Below are 25891 nucleotides of genomic sequence, written 5' to 3'. Positions count from 1 at the left end.
TCTCAGGATCCCAACTATCAACTGCGGGGGTTGGGAGCCTCCCAGCATATGGAGGTGGTGCTGTTGATTGGACACTTACATCCTCTGGTGATAGAATGCTGTTAGTAGCAGTGTCCTGTTGTAACCTTCCCCCTGATGGCTTTTTCTGCTTTACACTTTCTTTCTCTGTCTGACTAGCTTGAGAGACCTTCTCTTTTAATTGAATTTTTTCCTCTGTCTGACTAGCTCGAGAGACCTTCTTTTTTACTTGAATTTTTTTCTCTGTCTGACTAGCTCGAGAGACCTTCTCTTTTACTTGAATATTTCTACTATAACTATAATACAACCCAACAAGATAACGCCAAACAAAAGTGAAACAGAATGAAACAAAATTGGAACAACAGAAAATCATTATAGCCTTTCTATCCTCCTGAAATGTGCATCCGTCCTTTCTCCCTAACTGTTCCTCAGATGTGAGCGGTTTTCCTTCTGTCTCACTCATCTCCAGGGACAGGCAACTTAAAACAAAAGTGAAGCAAAACAGAAGAAGAATCTTAAACTGGCTACCCATCCTCTAGCCGTGCCCTCAGGGGCGAGCAGTTTACTTACCCTCAGTCCCTCCCCGTACGAGCCACCAAATGCTGCAGTCTGGCTGGGCACGATTCAGGAGCCACTTGTCAAAAGAAACGAACTTTATTTTTAGAACCACGCAGGCCAAACAAAACAGCTCCTCAGGAAAAACCCTCAGAGCCCAACTGCCACCACCGGCTTCCCACAAGCCTCTCCCTCAACCACAAGCCTCACCACCTCCCACAATCCTGCTGCTCTTGAGGCCGATTGGCTGGGTCGCGTGGGCGGAGCCAAAGAAGTCCCCCAATGAGCAGCTCCGTGGTCTGAAAGGGCAGGGAAACAGCCCAATGAGCATCATCACAGAGGAGCCAATCAGCTAGATGTTGCTGGGGCCGCTGTGAGCCAATCATCAGCCGGCAGCTGGAAGTTTGCTGGCAGCTGGAAGTTTGCTGGGGCCCCTTCGGCTGTGGCTCTCAACAATTTTAAATATAAGTTTTTGAAGTTTCACAAATAAAGATACCCACTCAGCTACAATACCAATCAAGATATGCAATATTTCTGTCACCCTCCAAAAATTATTTCATGATACTTTCCAGTTGACTTCTTACTTAGAAAAACACAATATTAATCTTTATCAATGTAGTTGAATTTGCATTCATTTAACTAAATTCATAGGCAATAATGTAGTATGTGTTCTGGTGTGTCTAACTTCCTTCACAAAATATAATTCCAACAGAAATCCTCCATTTTACTGTGCGTAGATTGTTCTTCTTATTGCTGCATATTATTGCCATGAATGAATATGCAAAACTGTCTTTATTCATTTACCTGCTGAAGGGCATTTTGCTTGTTGCTACCTGTTGGCTATTATGAACAAACCTGCTAAAAATGTGTTTTGAACAAGTCTTACCATTTATTTTCATTCTTATCTGTTATGTGTCTAGAAGTAACATTATGGGTCATAAAGTAGCTACGTATTATGTAAACTAACTACCTTATGACCCAAAGTGTTTTCCAGATTGGGTGCAAATTGTCACTCCTACAAGTTGTTTCACAGACTCTTAAAGTTTCAGTCCTGGTAGTTTTGTTGTGTATTTTTAACATATTAATCATTATAGAGGGGTATATAGTAGTAGTATCTCATTTAGTTTTATTTTGTATTACACTTTTTTCTAATTATGTTGAACAAGTTTTTCGTTTGCCTATTGGCTCTTCCTATTTTTTCTTAGGAAATTGTCTTGGTTCTGCCCATTTTAATAAATTGTTTTTAAATTATTGCATTTAGTAATTTATATTTACTAAATTGAATGCTCATAAACAAACAAAATTCTCTCCAAGTACATGTCTTCATAATTCTGTCTTCTCAAGTGTCTTTCTTTCTTTCTTTCTTTCTTTCTTTCTTTCTTTCTTTCTTTCTTTCTTTTCTTTCTTTCTTTCTTTCTTTTGTTTTTGGAAATGGGGTCTCTCTGTTTCCCAGGCTGTTCATTAACTTATCATCTTGCCTTAGCCTCCTGAGTGCTGGGATCAATAGTGTCCTTTAATATGAGTGAGCTTTTTTTATATTGATTAGATTTAACTTATAATTTTCTTTTATTTAGAATGCATATATAAATATATATGTGTATATGTTTAACTACATGTATGCATAGCTGTCAATAACTATGTATATATCTGTGCGTATGTATATATACATACACACACACATATATCTATATATAACTCTATTATCTGTCCTCCCTCAGAAACATTTTCCTGTTTAAAGTTTAAAGAGATATTCCCTAGCATTAGCTCTTCCATCTGGTGTGTTTATGATTGCTTGTTTCATCTTTTAAGCAGATGTATTTAGACATGAGTCACGTGCAATAAAAGGCATCCATTTTAAGTACATGATTTGACATGTTTTTGAAGCCAGAATTAGAGAGGCAGTCAGTATAGATAAGTAAACCGAGTCAGGTCAGATCCAGTCAGGCCAATTTTGAGTGAGTGCTAGCAAGTTGGAGAGACTGTCCCCTGAGGGACTGGAATGTTAATTCCTTCAGAGCCCTTCCTGCTCCCTTATCCAGAACCTGCCCCTGCTCCAACCTGTTGCTAAGGTAACCTGGCCCAGAATTGCCCCGCCCTACAGGGAGCTATAAGGTGGTTAATATGTGAGCTGGGCTGCTCCATCCTGCCCTTCCCTCTTCAGCCCACCTGTTGCCCACCTTTTGACCGTCCCACTGAGCATTCCCAGGCCTAGTCCTGGGCCTAGTCATGTCTGCAGGAAAGAGAAAGGTAAGGGGAAGAGGGCAGGAGGACCAAGGATGCCTAAGGCAGAACACCTCGCTTCTAGGGATATCAGGATACTAACCACGGCCCCCTTCCCTCTCCGGGGGGAAGCCTATGTTACCCCTTTTTAAATAAACCCTGCTTTATATGCTTGCCTCTGCATGCTTCTCTAATGTTCAAACTTCAACATTTGAGGGAGCAGAACTCGTCACCTGTAACTGGAGGTATCATAATGACAAGTGTGGGCATACGTGTAACCACCACTATGATCAAGATTCAGAGTATTTCTGTCACTCAAAAAATTCCTCATGCTCATTCCCAATTATTCTCCTCTACCACCCCAAGTCCCAGGAACTAATGATTTGCTTTTAGTCACCCAAACTTCGTTCAACAAAATCACGTAGGATGTACTTTTTGTTTTCCACCTTTCTGGTTGACTTTTTTATTCTTTCACTTTTAGCACCTTGAAAATATATCATCTTACTTCCTTCCAGCTACATGGTTTCTGCAGAGAATTCTATTGACAGTATTATCATTTATGATTTTTTTAGGGATAAAAATTCCTTTATTAAAAGTTCAGAAGAAAACAAGACTTAGTAAGAATTGCAATCATGTGTAAGAAAAGTAATTTTCTTTTGCTGGTGCAGCTAGTAAACCCATCATTCTCTGTAAAATTGTGAGATAGGAATTTGGGGATACAGGATAAAGTAAGATAGACTGAGTATTCAGAGAAGCACCCAATTGTCATTGCAATGCAGAAAACACCCATGAACACTTCTAACTCCTGAGCAACCCAGCCCACTCCCTAGGCCCATACCCTTGACCATGCCCTTGACTGCGAAAACTAGCACAAGGGTAATGCGCAAGCACAGGAAAAACTCATGTGAGATTGTGTAATTCTGCCCTAGCTCCACCTCTAGGCCAGCCCCTGCTATTGTGTAAATATCAGCACTCCACACCCAGGGGTTTGCTGCCTCTTCCTATGTAGATTGCCCACATTTTCCCTTGGAAGTGTATCCCTTGCTTGACCCCCATAGCATCTCACTCTTGAGATAGCACACATTCTCCCCAAGATATGCCTTTGCTTTCCTAAAGAATGTTTTGTCTGTGTTTCTGACCAGCCTGTGCTGAAATTCTTTTCTCTCACATAAATCAAGAACTTCACTTTTGCTTAACCAAGGCCTCATCTCTGGGATCTCCTTGGACCTCTGGGGACTAGTGGGCACAGTGATCATTATTTTTTAAAAATCATGATCTACTACTCTACATTGAGTTATCACATTAATTTAGAATGGGCCATATGTCATGGTTAGTCTTATAAGAAATAATTTGAGATTTTATCAGGTCTTGGTGAATGTTATGTAAAGATTCTGTTATATTAATTTGGCAAATATTAGTCTTTTTTAGTTTTAACAGGCAAGGAACTTGGTCAGACTCAAATTGAGATCTTGTTTTCTTGGATGGTATTTCTTTTGTTTATTTAACTATTTCATACTTCTGGGTTTCTTTGTATGTATTCTACCCATATGTGGTTCACAGTTCAGCCAGATATTTGGCCAAACTAATAAATAGTATTGGAACTTTGTCTCTCTGTTCCCTTTCTCTCTCTAGCTCTTTCATTTCCAGGATTTTCTCCAGCTCTGGTTTCTTTGAACTCTATTCCCTGATTTGAAATTTGCTGGTTTTGTATGTTTTAACTTTTTAACGAGAGGATTCATTATGACTTTCATTCAGATTAAAAATGTTATCATGGCTACATTCCAGAATCTGCCTGCTTTTATAGTAACTCAAAGGCCTTCAAGTGCCTTTTACAATGTGGTTCTTTTCCAGTGTGTAGTCATTATCTTCAAAACTATTGGTACGCTAGGGAACAGCTAAGATTTATTCCTGTTTTTCTTTAATTCCTGTTTTCCTTGGTTTAACTTTATAACATTAACAAAATATTATTTTATTTAAATTTTTCCTAATCCTTCTTAATCATTGATTCATTTGGAAATTATTGTAGGAAATGTAATTTTGTAAGTATTTTAGGAAGAAAATTAAATTCAGCTTACCTCCAAATTATTGGATAGTCTGAAAGAGTCAAGATAATTGCAATAATGTGTAAGAATTGCAATAATGTGTAAGAGAAGTAATTTCCTTTTGCCCATATCAGCCCTTTACCTTAGCTGGTGAGCCCATCATTCTCTGTATAACTGTGAGATAAGACTGTTGGTGGAATTATTGATTTGAGATTTGAGAAATGACCATTAACTGCAATCTGTAGGTCAAGGAAACACTGGACATATCTTAACATCACCAGATACCTTTGTGTAACTCATATATGTCAATGCAATATTTCTGATTTTTTTTCTAAGATTCTTGAGAGCATTTATCTCCTAGAATCCAAAAAAATGGTAGCTTATGACATTAGAATTTATTTCCTGTAGCAATTGATAGAAAATACAACTGAAACTTACACTTCATAGTTTTCATATGTATATTTGGGAGGAGTTCCTGGTTACATGGAAAAAAAAAAGAAAAAGTCACTTTCACAGTAGTTTGGAACTGATTGATGGCTGGGGGTTGAAGCCATTGGAGATAATAGATAACATCTAAAAAAAATGCTAGACATTTTGAGCTAGAATTCAATGTATATATCTTTCTCTGAATGTAGAACTAAATATTATACTTTATTTGCATACATGATCCATATTGGAATACTTGAGATGGAATGTTTCATACCTAGTTTATTAGAAACTCAAGTTTGTACTCCAGTGGGGGGAAAATTGATTAATTTAACTTAAAAGACTGAGTTAGGAATTGCATCATTTGGGCAATTTCTGCTGCTTTGAGGGCAGCCGCTGAGAGCCACTGACAGATAGCAAATAGGGTCAAGTGGAGGAAGAGTTGGTGGCTGTGGGCCTTTAGTTCTCCCTGCCATCCTCTTGTGACTCACTCATGAAATCTTAAGACAGAGCAGAGGAAGATTAACAATTTCTAGGAACTTGAAAGTCTAAAAACGGTTGCATGACTCCAGCAATAGACAGCTTAACTTTTAACCTAATTTCAAATTCAGGGCAGGCAAACATTAGCACAGACCTATAAATAGGCACTTAGTTATTCTTTCTCCAACTTCACAGCCCCTCTCATCTATTTTGAGCCAGACTACCAGAGACCTACAGAAAAAAATAAGAATAATTAGAAACAATAGCCAAGCTATCTAGGATAGTTTATGCATAATCCTTTACTCCATTCCCTCCTCTTGAGACAGAGTCTTGGAAGGTAATCTTTCCATTTCTAGAAGGTTAGGAAAAAGCAGCGTATCGCCGACTGTGACTTGTACCTAAATACTCCACAACTCCCATGAGCAATCTCCAAACCTAAACTCTTCTGAAATTTGAAATTTGCTGGTTTTGTATGTTTTAACCTTTTTAAAGAGAGTATTCATTATGACTTTCATTCAGATTTGTTCTTCATTATTCTAGCTTTGAAAGTAAAAAATACTCTTTCCCCTATGCATTTTCCTGTGATCCTATTCTCCTCAACTTAGTGCAACAGTGAATTTGCAGGTTTCTAATAAACCTAAACTAAAAGGGAAAACTCTTGTTTCTTCTTTGGAAATGATAAAGCATGGCTTTATTTGTCCTGGTGAAGTCAAAGGAAGAAAAAAAGTTTCACCTTTGCAAGAAAGACCTGAAAAACAAAGGGAAGGGTAAGGGAATAGCAATAGGAAAGACAGAATGAATGGGACGTTACTATCCTCTGTACATATAGGAATATACAACCACTGTAACTCCACATCATGTACAACCAGAGAATGGGAAGTTATACTCCATATAGGTATAATATGTCAAAATACATTCTACTGTCATGTATAACTAATAAGAACAAACAAAAAAAGAATACTCATGTTAGGCCTGATGATTTAATTATCTAAATAGGAATTTTATAAAAAAAAAAAACAAAAAAACCCTGAACACTGAACACCTGATGTAATCCCACGGTTCCAATAATGAGATATATTTTAAAATATTCTAAAATCAGATTTGTTTGTAACACATATATAATAAACACATGAATATAAAATATAGTTTTAAGAAAGACCTCAGAAAAGACAGCCCTGTGCTACCTCCTTCATAATGCAGCACTTTCCAAATTCACTTTTCTTTCCTTAGTTTGCATCAGCCTTCAGTTTCTAATGAGATAGCCAGAAATTTGGAAAACCAACCAACTAATGGCCAATGCCATTTTTTTTTCTCCTGTTCCTTTTTCCCCGATTGGACCTGTGAGATTTGGATCCATGATGTTTTCTGCATCCTTTTTGCTTATTGTGAGAAAGATGGAACTGTTCCAAAAATTGTGTTGCAATAATGGCTCCCTGGAGTTTTTAAAAAGTATAAATATCTACCAGCATATTGAGGCCATAACTAATAAGAGACAAAAGAAAAAATTTTTCTATGATGCTTTGGGGGATAATTCTCAGAATTCTCAGCAGAGGAGGTAGGAATACAGGTTGGGACATGGAGATGTCAGTGGTAGAAAAGAGAGGAATACAGTTTTTTAGAAATAGAAATGGTTGTGATACTACTGAATTTCATTGGATTTTACCAGTTAAGAAACATAGAAAATACACACAATGTGGGGCTTAGGAGGGATATAAAATAGAACATCACCAATTCGACCAAATTCCACAGAGACCACAGTCCTGACTCCCTCTATATCAACCATCCCTGAATCCTTTAGGAAGTCTTCCCTGGATAAGTGAAAAAGACCATAGCTCTCTGTTAAAAATGGGCTTAGGACATTCACCTTCCATTCTTAAATATCACTTGAAAATAGTATTTTTTGACAAAGGAATATTAGAAAAATCTCATTAGCAAATGAATGTCTAATGGAACTGCCTTTCTTTACAGACCACCCGCTTTCCTTGAATCTCACTATTCTAGAGTTCTGTGGACAATAATCTACTGCATAAACCTCAGAAATGGGAGCTGAGGAGGTAAATAAATTGCATTCCTCAAGGATGAACCCAGTGGTGTTAGTATTGTTATTCATTATTTTATGTATAAAGTATTGGGAACAAAAGTAATTGGGGGGAGCAATGGTAGGGGAATTCATGAGTACTGGATCAAGCTGTTTACAAATCATTGATTGTGTGACAGATTATGATGCGATGTTACAATTATAGCTATGCAATGTGATCTAATAGTCTACAGACGGGATCTCATACATTAGATCTAATAGGCTGCAGACTCGATCGATCTCGGGTCTCATATATCTCCTTCCAAGATTAAAAATACTACCATCTCTTTCATAAGCTTGAAGGATACCTTTTACAGATGCCCTTTCTAAAAGACTTAATATCTAATGGAATATTCATCAAATAGTTAATAATTGATTAAACAAATAACTTTTATGTGGCAATTTGCTTTTCCATTGTTCTGGGGATATAAACTTACCGCCAAGTCATTTACATTCTGGTATATAAAAAACTAGAATGGCAATATGTAAATCAATGGAAATGTAATTGATGTAACTGATGTGATTCAGCAATCTGTATACGGGGTAAAAATGGGAGTTCATAACCGTTTTGAATCAAACTGTGAAATATGATATATCAAGTTAGATGTAATTTTTTGAAAGACCAACAATAAAAAAAAAGTAGAGACAGCTGTGCTTCATGATACAGTCTAGAATACAATAGGAAGTTGTTAAAAGAAAGTTTAAAGGAAAGGTAAGCTTATATCACTCTTATCTTTGGAGACCAGAATAGCCAGTGGTTGCAATTGTCAGCTGGGTGATCAGGAATGGATTGAAAGTAAATGAAGGTTTTTCAGGTGTAAGAAAATGATGAGTGAAATCACAGAGGAGGGATGCTGTTAGATTAAAACACATAATCTTGCTGCAGAAAAACTTTCATTTTAAAAAAAATTGGCACATTTGGGAAAAGAAGAAGTTTGTGAAGAAGATAAGTTGACTTAGCATCATTCTTGCCAAAAATGCTGTGCAGTTTAAAGGATTTGTGTACCATAGACAATAAATGCTTATTAAATGTGTTCACTCATTAATTTAACTTAATGAGCAGAATAATTAAATGAACACAGTATAAAATGAATAAATTAATGAAAGTAGTGACTTTACTCAGGAAACATGATTTTACCTATTAGTCTACCACCGGTCACTATGATTCATTTGAATACAAAAGCAGAAATGATATTTCTGTTCCAAACCCTCTCTTATCAGTGAGAAAGACTTAAGTGAAAACACTCAGAAATGGTAGTGGGTGAAAGAATTGTACCTCAAATGCATAGGATCAGGTGCCAGTTGGTCTCCTAAGTTGAGCTACATTGGTGAAATAGTTTTCACCTTGTAATTCACTTCTGTGCTTTCATTTAATTCAAGACTTCTTATTGATTTATCAAATTCAAATTTGATTTTAGTTAAGCCCATCATGATTGTGCCCACCTGTAATCCCCACAACTCCAGATACTAAGACAGGAGGATCCCGAGTTGGAGGCCAACACGAACAAGTTAGTGAGACCCAGTCTCAAAATAAAAAATAAAGGATTGTTGATATAGGTCTGTGGTAGAGTGCCCCTGGGTTCACACCCCTGTACCAAAAACAAAACAAAGAAACAAAAACGTTTGTTGCTATTGTTGTTGAATCAAAGGGGAAAGAATTTGCCCACTGTTTAACAAGGTGAAATTGGACAAGCTGGAAACCCTTCAAGGTCAGGTGTGGTAAATGCAACTTTGAGTTCTGTTGGAACTCCAGAGAAAAGGTGAGGAGACAAAATGGCTCACATCGAGGAGAAGTCTGATAGCTTGGATTTATTCCTTCTTGAATTTAAAGCTATAATTCCATCAGAACTTTAAGTCAGGTCCCTCTTAATGGAATGACACACTGTGTCGGACCAAGTAGCCATGAGAACTTCATGTTTCCCCAGAACATTTAAATATGACAAAAAAGCTTTCCTATGCTAAGGTCCTTTTAACTGTCTACTATCAAGAGGGTCAACCAATTAGGTTGTGTCATTAAAGGAAAGGATAAAGTGCAATCAGCCCAATATTATTATCACTAAAAATGTACCCCAATAGGAATTGGGTTTAGATGTTGGTCCAGTCGTTTGGTTAAAATAAAGTAATAGGGTTTAAAAATACAAAATAAAGCCTCTGGGTAAATATACATTTACAGGAAACAAGAAACAAGAGAACTAGTAGTCACTTCATTAAAGTTAAGTAACACACACAGCAGAAACTGACAATTATTAAGAGCTTAGAAGATGCACATACTCCATTAAGTGATTGAATGTTTGTGAAAATCTAGGAGAGCTACTATTAACATTTCCATATTATAGATGAGGAATCTGGGGCACAGAGGATTGCACAGATAGTAAATGGCAAAGCCAGGGTCATTATACAGAGTATTTCTATTTTGATTCCTTAGTATTTGAATTGGCTGTATGAGAAAGAACAACTAAACTTACACACATTAAAAGATGCAGAAATGTCACTGAAGACAGATGTAATCACAGTGTTTGGAAAGAATACTACGAAGTGATGTGATCAACATAGTATTTCTTTTTAGCACAGGTCCTTTTACTTTCTCTGATTTATTTTTTGTTACTCAACTTATAAAGGTGGAACTAATTGCACATTTGAAGGTACACAATCTCTTCTTCTGTTTCTGCTCTCTGCAGGTTAATCTCTGGGACCACGTCAACCAATCTAATTTCTCCTCTGTCACAGAGTTCCTGTTGTTGGGATTCTCCAGTCTTGGGAAAATCCAACTTATCCTCTTCGCTCTTTTCCTGTGCCTTTACATGCTTATTCTAAGTGGGAACATCACTATTGTCACTGTCATCCGACAAGATCGCAGTCTCCACATACCTATGTACTTCTTCCTGGGGGTCCTCTCGGTCTCTGAGACATGCTACACCTTAGTCATTCTGCCCAAGATGCTCATAAATCTGCTGTCTCTGCTTAGGACGATCTCATTTACTAACTGTGCCATTCAGATGTTCTTCTTCCTGGGTTTTGCCGTCACTAATTGCATGCTCCTGGGGGTGATGGGTTATGATCGCTATGTTGCCATCTGCCACCCGCTTCGATACCCTGTCCTTATGCGCTGGCAGGTGTGTGGACTACTGGCAGCAGCTTGTGCTGGGGCTGGTTTTCTGTTCTCACTGACGGGCTCCCTCCTAGTCTTTGAACTCCCTTTCTGTGGCCCAAACAAAATCAACCACTACTTCTGCGACATCTCACCGGTTATCCGGCTTGCCTGCACTGACACCTCCGTCAATGAGCTATTAATCTTCATTGGGGGAGTTCTAGCTCTTATGGTCCCCCTGACTTTCATCTGCATCTCCTACGGCTTCATTGTCCGCACCATCCTGAGGATCCCATCAGCTGAGGGCAAGCGCAAAGCCTTCTCCACCTGCGCTTCCCATCTCACAGTGGTCATTGTCCACTACGGCTGTGCCTCCTTTGTGTATCTACGACCATCAGCTAAGTACTCGTCTAGCAAAGACAGGCTAGTGACAGTGACCTACACGGTTGTGACTCCATTGTTAAACCCCATGGTATATAGCTTTAGGAATAAGGATGTGCAGGTGGCCATTCGGAAAGTGCTTGGCAGAGTAAGATTTTATCCTAAATCTCTGTAATGAGAATATTTCTCACACCTATGGAAACATCCTTTCTGAGGATACCGAAATAAATGCAATGCTGACGATCTCCCTCTTCCATTTATTTAGCACTTTACTCACCTCATAATGCAAGCTCCCCATGGCGTTATTTTGATAGACTTTGTGGGGTACAGATTAAACTTGGGTTTCTTGAAAATCAGTTCCAAACTTCAAACACTTTTCAAACTTACACCAATAAGTATTTTGCTTTCTCAGGACACTTAAGGGGTGATTTTAGCCTGTTTATTAAAGGATAAGTAAAACGTGAAGGGCAGTTTGTATAGAAGATGCAACTATTTCTACACAGTTTAAACAGATTTCAGTAGGGCCCTTCACAAAATGATCCATATAATAGAAAAGTATTCATTAACTTTGAGCTATCTTGGAAAGGACCAAGGGTATCACTACCGCTGCTCTGTTCTTGTAGGAGTCTCACCTGAAGCAATGCAATCTTGGTTGATTGCTAAATGGGAGACATAGTAAATGTCTCTAAATGATGTAAAGTTCTACTTTTATATGCCTTCCTTCTTTTGTTCCTATTGTCTATAAAGATGTATAGATGTAGCTAATATTTCACTGACACACACAAAAAAACAATTAAAATATTTGAAAATGGATAATAAGTGTCTCCATTATGTTTAAAATAGCTAAAGGGTTTTTTGGAGGTGGGTAATGGTTTTTGTTGTTAACTTAATGGTGAATTAAAGTTCACAGAACTCTAATTTTTATCTGGTTTCTTCACTAGATACTTTCCATTTTGTTTAAGAGTGTTCTTAAAATGTGTCACTAGGTGACTTAAAATGATTACCTGCCTTGTTCTCGAAATCAGTTTTATCTCAGTGCAACCTAAGTTTCATCACCTCTCTATCAGATTGACCACACGTGGTTGCTTAGACTAGAAGTTTAATGTTATATATCTTCAATCCTATAATTATGAAACATTGTTCTTAGTTTAGCTTAATTTTATTGTTTATCCAAATATTTTTGGATTTGGCATTTGTTCCCTTAAACTTCTTCCTTTGATATGAGGCCTATAGTTCTAGAATATCCAGGGTTTTTCTTATCCCATGTATAAAGTCCAGTTTGCTGATAGTTTTTCTTATGGCTCCTTTCTGACACTTCTTCTAGTCTCGAAGAGCAAACAGTATTCTATTGCATGAAAGCACAGCTCATAGTGGCCCCATGAATTCCAATACTTATTTATACTCAATGGCACAGAGCGTTGTGATTAAATACTGACTGATGTGAAAGTCATGGTAAGAAGGTCAGATGTTTCTTATCTTTGTCTTAGTTAAAAAAAAATAAAGTCACCTGTAAGTGAATCTCTAGAAGCTCCGTTTGGGAAGAAATTTATGCTGAAAAATTATTTCTGCTCCATTGCATCATGGGCGGCAGCATGGGAAATATGTTCTTCATTTAGTTACATAAAGCAGCAGGTAACCCCTTTTAAAAGCACATTCGTGGGACTGGACACAGTGGTGTACACCTGAAATCCCAGCAACTCAGGAGGCTGAGGCAGGAGGATAAAAATTTTGAGGCCAGAGAGGGCAACTTAGCAAGATCCTGTCTCAAAATAAAAATAAAATAAAAGATAAAAAGGGCTAGGGAGGAAGCTTAGTGATAAAGCTCCTTGAGTTCCATTCCCCACTACCCCAACCCCAAAAGCACATTTTTATGGAGATTATAAGCTTGGTGTATAAAGTAGAACAGATTAATGTGTGATTCTATGCAAATTCCTTGCACTGCAAGAGCACCTAAGCAATTTTATGATAATCAGAGAAGTAGAAGGGGGAACCTGTGGGAAGGTAGGAAACATTCCCATGAAATGGAATTGAAAAAAATCTCTTGAGGTGATTAGAAAAGTCCCTTTTGTTGTCACAGAGACAAATTCTATTTTTTTTTCTCTGTCAAGTATCTCATGCCTCCTACCACATTCCTCTTGCAACCTACATTGTGGTAGCAGTACCCTCAGTAATTAGACCATTTATTAACTATTCTTAATGCTTGCGTTGTATGTTTCATTGGTTAAGACTTCCTCTTCACTTTAACTAAAATCTGTTCTAAGGAAAATGAAGTAGACAGGAAAATACACGGGGTGCTATTTCTCAGATCCTGAGTTCCCCCGGGGAGTTGGTATTATTCTTATGAGTTATACCTTGGTATGAATAAAATTTCACAAAACATCAGTAATAGACATCACTGTCTGAACATAAGGGAAACAAAAATAAGTTAAAATTTTAAAGGGATGAAAATTGGGCATTTAGGGTTTGTTTGTTTTTTTTTGGGTATAGAGAAGGCAAAGGGGTTGTTTTCAAGACAGAAGACTAGAAAGATGGGATTAGCATAAACAGAGGAAACTCTAAATATCTGCAACAGGATACCCTCAAGTCTTTGAAAGAGTACTAATCTGCACATCTGTCAGAAGACGGGAAAGAACTGCTGGAGGAAATAGATCAACCGACCCCTAGAACTCATACAAGAAAGAGTTCATGTTCCCAGTAGCCACAAAGTATTACTGTCTGAACTGAAAAAAAAAAAAAACACTAGATAGCACTGACAGCAGATATTTCAGAAGAAAAGTTCCATTAACTTAAGCACCTAGCCATAGAAATTACCTAAAGATAGCACCTACGGAAAGAAAACAAGGGAAAACCAAACAAGAGGACTAATTGTAGGAACTTGTCAAACTTGCATGTAATAAAAGTCCCAGGAGAGAAGACAAGAAAGAGTGAAGTAAAAAATTAATTAATTAATTAAGGAAATAATGATTAAGACGTTTCCAATTCAGGGTGACGTCATAAACCCATAGATCCGAGAATCTCAACATAACTCAAGCAAAATAAAAACTGAAATCACAACAAAGTATATATAAATCCAATTGTTGAAAATCAGTGATAAGAAGAAAGTGTTAAAAATGGTGGGGGGCAAAAAGAGACATTGATGGACAGAAACACCTTCACAGGAGTCTTGGAATTCAAGTAGGAATCTCTGAAATCCCACTGGAGACCAAGACCTAGAAGGGACATTTTGGGAATAAAGACCCAATTCAGAAGCATGTTTGCCAACAATAGCCCCAGATCAAGTTCTGGACTTGACAGTGACCCAGTGTTTCTTTTAAACTATCACCGAGACTGTCTGACAATGGACTCCAGAGGAGCCACATAATAGTAGTGCTTCTGGGAAAAAGCCTGGCAAAGATGGCCTCACCTTGAGACTCTGAAACGATCCTGACCCTCAGCTCCAGACTCTCTTAGCTACAGTCTGACAGCCACCTTGCCCACTCTAGGACTGTGTGCTTGGACCTCCAGAGGCGGACCTTCAGCCCTCGGTCTCACAGAAGATCCTGACGTGGCTCTGCAATTTGGCTCCAGTCCTCTCAAGTATGATCTGAAAACAGTTCTTCTTGCCAAGAAACCCACCAGGAGACATGTCAACCCCTGACCTCTGAGGCAGGGTATAGACCTTGGTATTGCTCTAGTCTTGTGACTTATATTCAGACCCTTTCAGCCGTGGGCCAGGGCCAGTACTACCAGCAGAGAAATTCAATGACCCATAAGTAGTCCTACCTGAGACCAGGAAGAAGCTATTTGATAGATCCACCAGGTAAGAGACTTTAACATATGGACCCGGAGGCAGACTCTCATTCCAGCATCAAGCTGTGGTTCTGAGATCCTGGAGGTGGACAAGTCAGCTGAGGGAGTACATTAAATTGACACCCACTAGAGGCCCCCATAACACGTCTGGCCAAACACAGACCCCATTGCAGACCCCAAAGGAGCCATGTGACATAGCTTCAATCCCATGCAACCAGGATCCCAGGGTTACTTTCCTAAGCCTGGAGATCAAACAGGATAAAATGTTCTGTATATGTTTGTTAGGTTCATTTGGCAAACATTATTATTCTAGTCTACTATTTTCTCATTGATTTTCTCTTTGGATGATCTATCAATTGTTGAAAGTAGGATATTGAAGTCCCCTACCATTACTGTATTCCATTTCTCTCTTTGGTTCTCAAACTACTTGCTTTATATGTTAAGGTGTTTCAAAGTTTTATATATATATATATATATATATATATATATATATATATATATATATATATATAGTTAGTTATCATTATTATATGTACAAGATGATTTGAGAGCTTTATTATTATATAATGACCTTTTTGGTCACTTGTGACAGTTTTTTAATAAAATCTTATGTTTTCAAGTATAGCTAGCTCTACTGCTTTTTGCTGTATTTGCATGGACTCTCTACTCCATCTCTTTCAGTTTCAGTGTGTGTATGTCCTTCAGGCTAAATTAAGTCTCTTATAGTCATCAAACCATTAGATTTCTTTTCTAATTAACCATGCATCTACCCAGTGCCTTTTGATTGAAGAATTTAATCCACTTATATTTTAATAGAGATAGGTGAAGATTTACTACTGCCTTTTTAATTGTTTAGTTATAATTCCACAGTTACTTTGTTCTTTTTAATTTTTTCCTCATTCTTGAGTTTTCCTTTGTGATTTGTTGACTTTGTGATTTGTGATTTGTTGGGGGTATTCTTCAATTCTTTTTCTTCATCTTTTGTTATTATACTAGTGGTTTTTTTATTTGCCAGTCATTACCACGGTTTCTACATAAACTATCTCTTAGTTACAACATTCTAATTTAATGATGACTTAAATTTAAACACATACAAAAACTACATATTATTACTTCTTTTACACATTTTATGCAATCAGTCACACCTCCATCTTTCTATATTGTGTTCCCATTAACAATGTACTCTTGCTGTAGTTATTTACAGTGCTTCTGTCTTTTGACTTTGGTACTAGAATTAAAAGTGATTTACACAGCACCATTGAAGTGTAGAGTATTTTGGTCTCATGGAATGAGTTGGACATGTACTCCCTTCTCTTATATGTTTTAGGGCTTTTTGAAAATTTGTGAAAGTTTGATGCTTATTCTTCTTCAAATGCTTGGTAAAATTTACCCATGAGGTCATCTATGCATGAGTTTTTATTTGTGTACAGTTTTCTTGGTTATTAATTCAATGTTTTTCTGGTTGTATATCTATTTATATTTTAGATTCCTTATTGAGTCAGTTTCAGTTTGTCTTTTTTAAGAATTTGTCTATTTTATCTATGTTATCCAGTTTTTGACACAAATTATATATAATATTCCATTATAATCCCCTTTTATTCATCTACATCAAGAGTAATGTCTCCTTTTTATTTCTGAGTTTAGCAGTTTGAGTTTCTTTTCTTCCTTTTCTTATTTAGTCTTGCTAAAGATTTGTCCATATTGAAGATACTCTCAAAGAATCAGCTTTTGGGTTTGCTAATATTCTCTACCTTATTATTCTTTATTTCATTTGTCTCCTCTCTGATATTTATTATTATCTTCCTTTTGCTTGCTTTGGGCTTAACTTGTTCTTCTTTTGTAATGTCATAAGTTAAAAGAGTAAGTAAAGATCTCTTTCCTTTTTAAATGTGGATCTTTACCACCACAAATTTGCCCCTAATCTCTGCATTAGTCACATGATATATATTGTGGAATTTTTGTTTTCATTTTCACTCATATCCAAGTATTTTTAAATTTTCTGTTTTATTTCCTTTTTGATCCATTAGGTATTTAGTTCTATATAGGTTAATTTCTATGTTTAATTACCACACTCTGTGCCTAATACACAATAATACATAATACTTAATAATTTCATTTTATGTGTGGCAGAGAGCATACTTTGCATGATTTCTGTTCTTTTTAATTTATTGAGGCTTACTTTATGTACTAATAAAACGTCTATCTTTAAGAATGTACATTTAAGAAAAATGTGTATCCTGCTTGTGGGACAGAGTAGTCTATATATGTTGTTTATTTATTTCGTAATTTTGTTTAAGTTTTATGTGTTCTTCCTGGCTTTCACTTTGCTTTTTCTATCAATTATTGAAAGTGAGATATTGAAGCCTTTGACTATTGTTGAATTATTTATTGTTCTCTTCAGTTTCATCAGTTTTTGACTCACGTGTTTTATGGCTCTGTTGTTTGGTGAATATGTTTACATTGCTCAGTCTTGATGAGTTGCATCTTTTATAAGGTGTCTGATTTCACCTCTAGTAGCCATATTTATCTTAAAGTCTATTTTGTCTGACACTGATATAGAAAATTCAGCTCTTTTGGTTACCATTTTGCAAAGCTTAGCTTTTCCCCTTCTTTTACTTTTGACTTATGTCTTTGTGTCTAAATACATCTTTTACAGAAACATAAAGTTGGATGTTTGTATCATTCTTATTTACTGCTTGTGGAAGGGGTTTTACCATCATAGGATTATAAGGATGAGCACACAACATCAAGCATATTCTGTTAATTTCTACCTTCATGTTGTAGTATTTAATATATTATGTTTGCCATCTTTGTGTTTTTTTATATCTTATGACTTTTTGTTTTTCAATTCATACATTACTACCTTCTGCATTAAATAGCTACTTTATTGTATACACTTTAATTTCTTATTATTTCTTTTACTGAATATATTTTTAGTTTTTCTCATACTGGTTGCCCTGGGGATTACAATTAGTCTCCTAATTTATACAATCTAATTTGGAATAATAGCAATTTAATTTCAATAGTACATAAACACTTTTGTCTTATTATATTTCCTTTATATCATCTCTATATTATTATTGTCATACAAGTTTTATCTTCATCCATATTAAGGTTATCAACACAGTTTTATAATCATTCTTTTTGCACTGCAAATATTATTGTGTATTATGCACAGAGAAAGTATTTCTCTCCAATTTCTTTGCTTTACACAAAGCAAGATTTTCCATACTCTGGCCTCTTGCCTCTTCTAAAAAATGGGTCCGTACACATTTCCATTCTCTTTTCCTCTCCTTAGGAATCAACTAGTCATAGGAAATTAAAACAATAGTGAAAGACCTGAACATGTCTGACTACTCTGGTTGATTGAGTGCAGAAGTCTCTACAGTTGGAGGATTCAGTAATATTTTATACTTACTTATTTTATACTTTCAGCCACTTCTTTCAACCTACTCATAATTAGTAAAACACGATATTTAGAATTCCTTTTGCATATTATTTTTCTTATTTCTCAATTGAGTTAAAATCTTGATAAGAGATAAGTGTGGCAAACTTTTCCATATCCCTTAATATATTATTATAATCAAGAATTACAATCCACTGATTCTTTAATCTTAAGGCTGTTTAAATGATAAGAGTGCATTCAAAGAGAACAGCAACACCAGGAAAGATTTTTTTCCTATGTAGTTAATATGTTATGCGGTATAGTAATTATAAAACTAATATGTTATTATTATAGGACTTTGAGGAAGTATAGGTAATTTTAAAATAAACCATAAACTTGGGAAAAAAACTCTTTAAAATAGATTTAAATTTTTTTCAGGATTTTTTTTTTCATATACATACATACAAATCTATCTGTATACCCATCAATTCTTTATCATTTTCCTAATTTCTTATAAAATTAAATTAATACCATATAATCTTATATTATTTTTCATTTAATATTTTCATTATTGAATGCCATTTTTTTTTGAAAAATGTGACTTCTAATATCTGCATAAAAATTTTCTCATAGATAAATGACAATTAGCCTAAATATTTCTGTTTAGGGATTTTTACATGGTTTTAATATATTATTAAAAGTGCTGAATTTAATATTTTCATCTATATATTTTTCCTAAATTATGTCCCCAATATGGAACCTAGATTTGAAATTACAGAACCAATGGACCTGAATATTTCCATTTAACTTTAAGAGAGTTTGTAATAATTTGTCTAATTATAAGCAGTCATTCTCAAAGTGGTTGCCCTGGGGATTACAATTATTCTCTTAATTTATACAATCTAATATAAATTCAAAATATGTGCTTATGCTATTAACCACAATGGGTAATATATTTATATAAATAACCAATTAAAAATTGGGGTATTTCAATATTGTTCAATATTTTTTTATATTAAATATTACCAAAGTTTCTTGGTTTCTATGTTAGTTTTCTAGGGCTGATGTTACAAAACACTAAAACGTGGGTGTTTTAGAATAATAAAAATTTGTCGTCTCTGCTCTGGAGTTAGGTCAGAAACCACAGTGCTAGTGGGACCTGTTCTCTCTCATGGCTTGGAAGGACTCTTTTCTTGCCTCTTCTGTCTTCTGGTGTTTACCAGACATACTGCTCATCCCCTGGCTTGCAGATGCTTCACCCAGTCACCTGGTAGTCATCTCCCTGTGTGTCTTCCCTCGGTGGTCATTTGTGCCTGGTACAGATTTCCCATTTTTATAATGACTCCAGTCATTCTGTGTCAGGCCCCCCTCCAATGAGCTCATTTTAGTTTGAACATCACTGCAAAAATCTTACATCCAAATAAGATCCTGTCTTTAGGTACTAAGGGTTAAAACTTGAACACATCTCTTTTGGTAGGACACAACTCAACCCATAGCATCACTTAATTTTTCTTACACTTGTATTCTTAATCTATTTTTCTACTCAGGGTTCGATTTTTAGAGTTTTGATTTGAAAGGACTTTTAATATTTAAGGATGGTGCATATAGGCTGAAAATATCGTCTACTCTGTTATTCTGATTTTCATCTATTATTTATTATTTGCAAAAACTTAACAGTGAGGAATGAAAGTGATTTCATCTTTATCTTTTATTTCTCCAAGACAAAGAAAGTCGTCTTTTCCTAACCTAAAAACAGAAAGATAGTTTTATTCTTTAGATTAGCTTATCCTGTCTGGAATTTATTTGGTAAGTTGTATGAAGAAAGTGTCTCCCTCCCTCCCCTATCCTTTTATCCCATGCATTCTTCTACCCTCGCCCCCTGCCTATATTTCAGATCTTTTAAATGCCTGAAATTTGCCTCTTGACTTGGTGTCATCGAGGCTACTTCTCGGGAATATGGTTCTCCTATCGTAAGTATGTATATATGAGTATATACCTCTAGGACTGTATATTCATATCTACATAATATACGCATATACACATACGAGTGGTATTTGAGTCCTAGAAGTTGATGGTTAAATAAAGGTGAGGCTGAAAAGGTGTTATAATCCTCTTCCTATTCAGGCCTATAACTTTTTTAACGACTGCAATCTCCCTCTTCCCTTGGCCCACTTCCTTTGCAAAGTACGGTCTTTTTGAGTGCTGCCTTCACTTCACGGTTCCTCAGACAGTAAATGATGGGGTTTAAAAGCGGGACAATGACCGTGTAGAGAACAGACACCACTTTGTTGGAGTTATAGGCATACATGAGCTTGGGGCGGGCATAGGTGAACAGGGTGGTGGAGTAGAAAAGAGTAACAACCGTCAGGTGAGAGGCACAGGTGGAGAAGGCTTTTTGGCGACCCTGAGCGGAAGGGATCTTGAGGATGGCAGTGAGGATGGTGGCATAAGATGCCACCACCACACCCAGGGGAACCGCAATGACCATGAGTGCCAAGAAGAAGTCCACCAGTTCAGCCTGGGAGGAGTCCTCACAGGAGACGTTGAGGAGTGGAGAGATGTCACAAAAGTAGTGATTGATCTGAGGTGTGCCACAGTAGTGGAGCCGGGCTATGAAAACCATTTTAATCATGGCTGTCACGAGTCCACACAGCCAGCACCCTCCGGCCAGTGTACCACAAAGCTGGTCGGTCATTATGACCGGGTAACGGAGGGGATTGCAAATGGCCACGTGGCGGTCGAAGGCCATGACAGCAAGGAGTATGTACTCAGTGCAGACAAAGGTCACAAAGAAGTAGAGCTGAGTCATGCAGCCGTTGAAGGAAATGCTCTTGTGGTGGCTGAGGAAGTCCACCAGCATCTTGGGACTGATGACTGTGACATACCACATCTCCAGGAACGAGAGGTGGCTCAGAAAGAAGTACATGGGCTTGTGCAGCTGCCCATCACTGCGAATGGCTAGGATGATGAGAAGGTTCTCCAGCAGAGTCAGCAGGTAGGCGGCCAGGAAGACAGAGAACAGGAGAAGCTGCAAAGCTGGTCGAGTTGGAAATCCCAGAAGAATGAAATATGTGGTCATGGTACGATTATCCACTTCCAGAATCCTGGTGATCATGACTGGCTGTGGACACAGACAAAGTCAGTTCCTCCCATGTTCTAACCACCAGCCTAGGGCTAATTACACTGAGAGCCCACCACCAGCAAGTTCATCTCAACAGGAGCTTTGCTACCTTTATATATTTCTTCTTGAACTGGGATGAGAAATAATACTTTTGAGAAAAGATTAACACTAGGAAGCTTATGTTTTAATTTTTTTCAGATTAGTTCACAGTCACACAGACATGAAATTAGAACCTTCTGGTTCTCAGTTCTGTGCTTTGTCCATCTGTCACCACTGGACATAGGAGAGTGGCATTTCTACCACCCTTTTGCTACAAGCAAACCATTGCAGTTCACTGTAAGTGTAAGGAAGGCAGAAGACCCAATATCTCATTTTCTATGTATCATTTATGTGACTCTAGAGTGGTCAGATGACTCACTAATCTGTAAAATGTACATAATCCTCTTGTTTTTCTCTAACAAGGTTGCAAAGTTTGAATGAAGGAAATAGTTGAGCACACCCATAGGATTAAGAGCAAAAACAACTTTGATATGAATATTCACCAGCTTCTCAGAGAACGAAATTGAATGAATAATGTGAAGGTTATTGTTTCCTTTGATCCAATGCATTGTAAAGAATGTTTGATGAGGCGTTTGAAAAAAAGAGTACATTCAAATTCCACTCTTGTGTTTCTATACCTAAGTGCATACGTTACGTTACATAAGCCTTCAGAATAACTAAATTTATTTCTCAGGTGAGTCTAATGGGTTAACGCTCACATTTTGTAAACATCAAATGAGTTTTTGAGTTTAATTCAGTTTCTAAGTGTATCTGCTGTTACCTTTCCAGGCCACTCTACCTACCCACACACAGCACCTCCTCACTGAAAGCAACACATACTCTGCCTTGCACAGCCCCCTCCCTAGAGATACCATGAACCCCAAACAACAAGGAACTAAGTGGTCAACACGCAGTTACAATTAAAGAGAATGGGGGAGGCTATTTCAGGACTTTTTCAAGGGTGTTAGAAGAGAGAACTCATAATCTGTTTGAGAAGAATATAGACTATGTAAAATAGATAGATGATAGATAGATAGATAGATAGATAGATAGATAGATAGATAGATAGATAGATAAAAGGCGATCCTTCCTATTAAGTGACTCTTCTGCATTCCTGTCCAGATAATCATCAAAATGTCTGGTCTCTTTCTTGGGCAGGGTGAGAATCGTTCCAGAACCTACTAGGCATTAAACAGTCTACCATTTCCACCCTTCCCCTGTGTCTTACGGCTTGAGATCTCTTCTGCTTCTCTCCAGAGTTCAGATCATTCTCGCCCTCCATTCCTCAACTGCTTGCTTCTGTGGCATAAATATGGAGAACAGTTGGAAAATTACTGTCTGCCCCATTCATTTCTCTCTTCCCACTGAGATCATAGCTTTTTGGTCCTGAAGAAAAGCACAAAAATTAACTCCTAATTATCTATGTTTAGAAAGACAGAGATGAATAACCAAAAAAGGCAATAAAAATTACAATAGAGAAAATTCAACAAATCACAGTTTCCTGTTGGAATACAGTTTCTTAAACACACACACACACACACACACACACACACACACACACACACACAATGTGACCTTGTTAATCATAGCCTGGTATTTGCTAGTGGAGCATTGGGACTGTTAGGCTTATAAACAGGTAAAGTTTACGAATCCTCCCTAGTTTTTCTTTCATTCTGGTTTCTTTTAACTCGTTAAGTTCCACGTTTTCAGCTCTGCAAATATTTCAATGAAATCAACATAGGTGCATTAAAATGATGGGAAATCATCATATACAGGCTATTCATTGTTATATTAATTAACATTATTATATTATAATGTAATAATAACAATCTTATTATATGCTACATTTGAGTTTTTATAGGTGTCCTATATTTGGGACAATGGGACAAAGTTTAATCTATGAGTCCAAGAGTTAAAACTAACTCTATATTTATTTATGAATACTTTAAGCCAGTCTGCCTTCTGGCTCACTCTCACCATGTCTCCAACAAAAGTTAACATGCTTCTGGCTACCAAGGAGTGGTACTACTATTGGAGATGCAATTTCTTGGCCTATGGTAATAGGAAAAATGTCCCTAAAGCCATGTTCTTGGGTTCAGTCCCTGAGTGAAATGGTTATATTCCAGAAAATGATAGGAAAACAATTAGTGTTTCTTCTTCCTAAAACCACCCCCATTTGCCCCTAAAAATTATAGGCTGAAAATATAGTTCTAAGAATGACTTTAGAAAACAATGCAATATGTTCTCAGTACATTACAAGTAAAACAGGTGGACAATTGGAAATGCAGAATAATTACTTTTGAGTCTCAAAATTCTGTTAAATATATATGTATATATATATAATAAAAAATAAACACACATATATATGCATAAGTATATATATATTTATATAAAAATTGGTATTTTATAATAAAGGGGAAAACGAATGAATAAGCAGATACAGTGCTTTACCAAAAGGTGCACACAATGTGGACGTAGTGAGAGCGGCAGTTTCTTAGAGTCACATCCTAGCAGCTTCTGAGGCTGCTCAGACAGTGCATCTAGCAGACGTGTGTGGAAGACAGCCAGGCCCACACAGTGAGTAGCCTGCCTTCCAGGGGATGCTCTTTACCACTGGGTCCTGAGGAGGCTGCGCTGACTGACACACAGCAGCAGCATTCCTGCCCAGGGATGCCACAGGTTCACCTATCTGAAAGCACATACACTTTTTCATCTGGTCCTCACAATCAGGGATTGGGATGGGATGAGCATTATCATGCTCACTTGGTAAATATACAAAATACTTAGCTCAAGGGTACACAGCTAATTGCTTAATGACAGAATTTAAATTAAAGTATAAAATTTCTTTTTTATAACTCACTCCTGTTTATGTATGAGAAGAGAGAGGGTGATATATGAGTTAGATGTGGTGCTTTTTGTATTTTATTTTGAGCTTTAAGTTGTACCTTTGGAAATGGTTTTTAGAACCCTCTGGATAAAGAGAAATACAAATTCAAGGAATGAGAAATCAAATTGCCAGAATGAGAGTCAAGATTCAGGTGAAGATTCCAGAATAATGGTGTTTTAAAACAGTGGGAGTTTAGCTCAAACTTCTTTTTTTGTTTCCCAGATAAGAGAAGACCAGAATGTTTAAATGATTTTCCTAAAGTTAAAACAGCTGTATATTGACTGAGTTGCCATTTATTAATGATTATATGTTGCTCCTTGGCCAGTTTTAATCCCTGGATATCTGCCAGACTCCATTCATTTTAATATTCTTTCTATGATCTAAATAATGTTGGCTCAAGACAACTTGATTTTAACTTAATTTCAATAGAATCACAAGAGGTACAATCACGATTTTTCTTGAAAAAGGTATATTCCACTAGCTTTCAGAATTGATAGTGCATTCTATTAATTGCAAACACACACACACACACATACACACACACACGCACACACACACACAGCTAAAGAACTAGAAAGGAAATGTTCAGCTGTAGAAACACAGAGGCATGCAGTTCTAAGGAACAAGATAGGTCATTAGATATAATTCCTCTCCAAAATTTATGGGTCACTGATGCATAGAACAAAGTATTCAGCTAATCTTTTCTGGATCAAGGGAAACAAAACTCAATATCTACAAAGAAAAAATTAAACTCAATATCTACTTAGAAAAAATTAACCTGTGATCAATACGTTAGGGTCTCTTCTAGAACCCAAGCTGCTATATCCATGAGTCCTGGTTCTGTTTTCTGGAGTTGCACAGAGAAATCTCATTGCTTTGTCAAAGGATGGCCTTTCACTGCTTGAAATCAGTGATAAGACTCATTCAACCTCTAACCTTTCTGTTACCCATGCCTCATCATATCATTCCTTCTTGAGACTGAATCTTCCACTTCCATGTGATCATCATTACCTGACCCAGTTTAACTAGAACAGTTAGTGGGAAGCAAGATCTCAAAACTGTGAAAACACAGGTAGGATCTAAGACTTAGTTTCATTCTGAAAACTGAGAAATAAAATAGCTTCAGTCTCCTGAGCCCTCTACCGGAGAGGAGCAAGAGGCTCTCCCTCGGACTCCCCAGCAGGGTGATGCTGGCCGTCCCCACAGGAAATCAGCAAAGAGCCCTGGATCATGATGGGCTTGGGAAGGGATCTGCTTTATTGTTTGTAGAGAAATTAGGAGCAGAAAAGAATCTTTATGTGGATGAAGTGCTCCTGAGACTGCACACATTTTAAAAATCACTATGTGAGCTCTGTGCAGAATGATGTAGCCAAACTCAGGGTC

The 25891-nt window shown here is 36.9% G+C and overlaps 2 protein-coding genes across 2 annotated transcripts; one reads left to right on the top strand and one right to left on the bottom strand.

The window, feature by feature from the left end:
* Window positions 1-3639: 3639 nt before the first annotated feature.
* LOC113196217 (olfactory receptor 10R2-like) lies at window positions 3640-11462 on the top strand. The gene is made up of 2 exons (XM_026407985.2): window positions 3640-3669; window positions 10497-11462. Exons 1-2 carry the CDS (start codon window positions 3640-3642, stop codon window positions 11460-11462), a joined length of 996 nt encoding a protein of 331 aa, XP_026263770.2.
* Window positions 11463-20598: 9136 nt separating this feature from the next.
* Window positions 20599-21576, bottom strand: Or6y1 (olfactory receptor family 6 subfamily Y member 1). Its single transcript, XM_026408005.2, has one exon. It carries the CDS (start codon window positions 21574-21576, stop codon window positions 20599-20601), a length of 978 nt encoding a protein of 325 aa, XP_026263790.1.
* Window positions 21577-25891: the final 4315 nt, after the last annotated feature.

Source organism: Urocitellus parryii, chromosome 11 (genome assembly GCF_045843805.1).
Source record: "Urocitellus parryii isolate mUroPar1 chromosome 11, mUroPar1.hap1, whole genome shotgun sequence".
Classification (NCBI taxonomy): domain Eukaryota; kingdom Metazoa; phylum Chordata; class Mammalia; order Rodentia; family Sciuridae; genus Urocitellus; species Urocitellus parryii.
The sequence above is the reverse complement of the archived record's forward strand: the minus strand, read 5'-3'. Positions and strand labels throughout refer to the sequence as shown.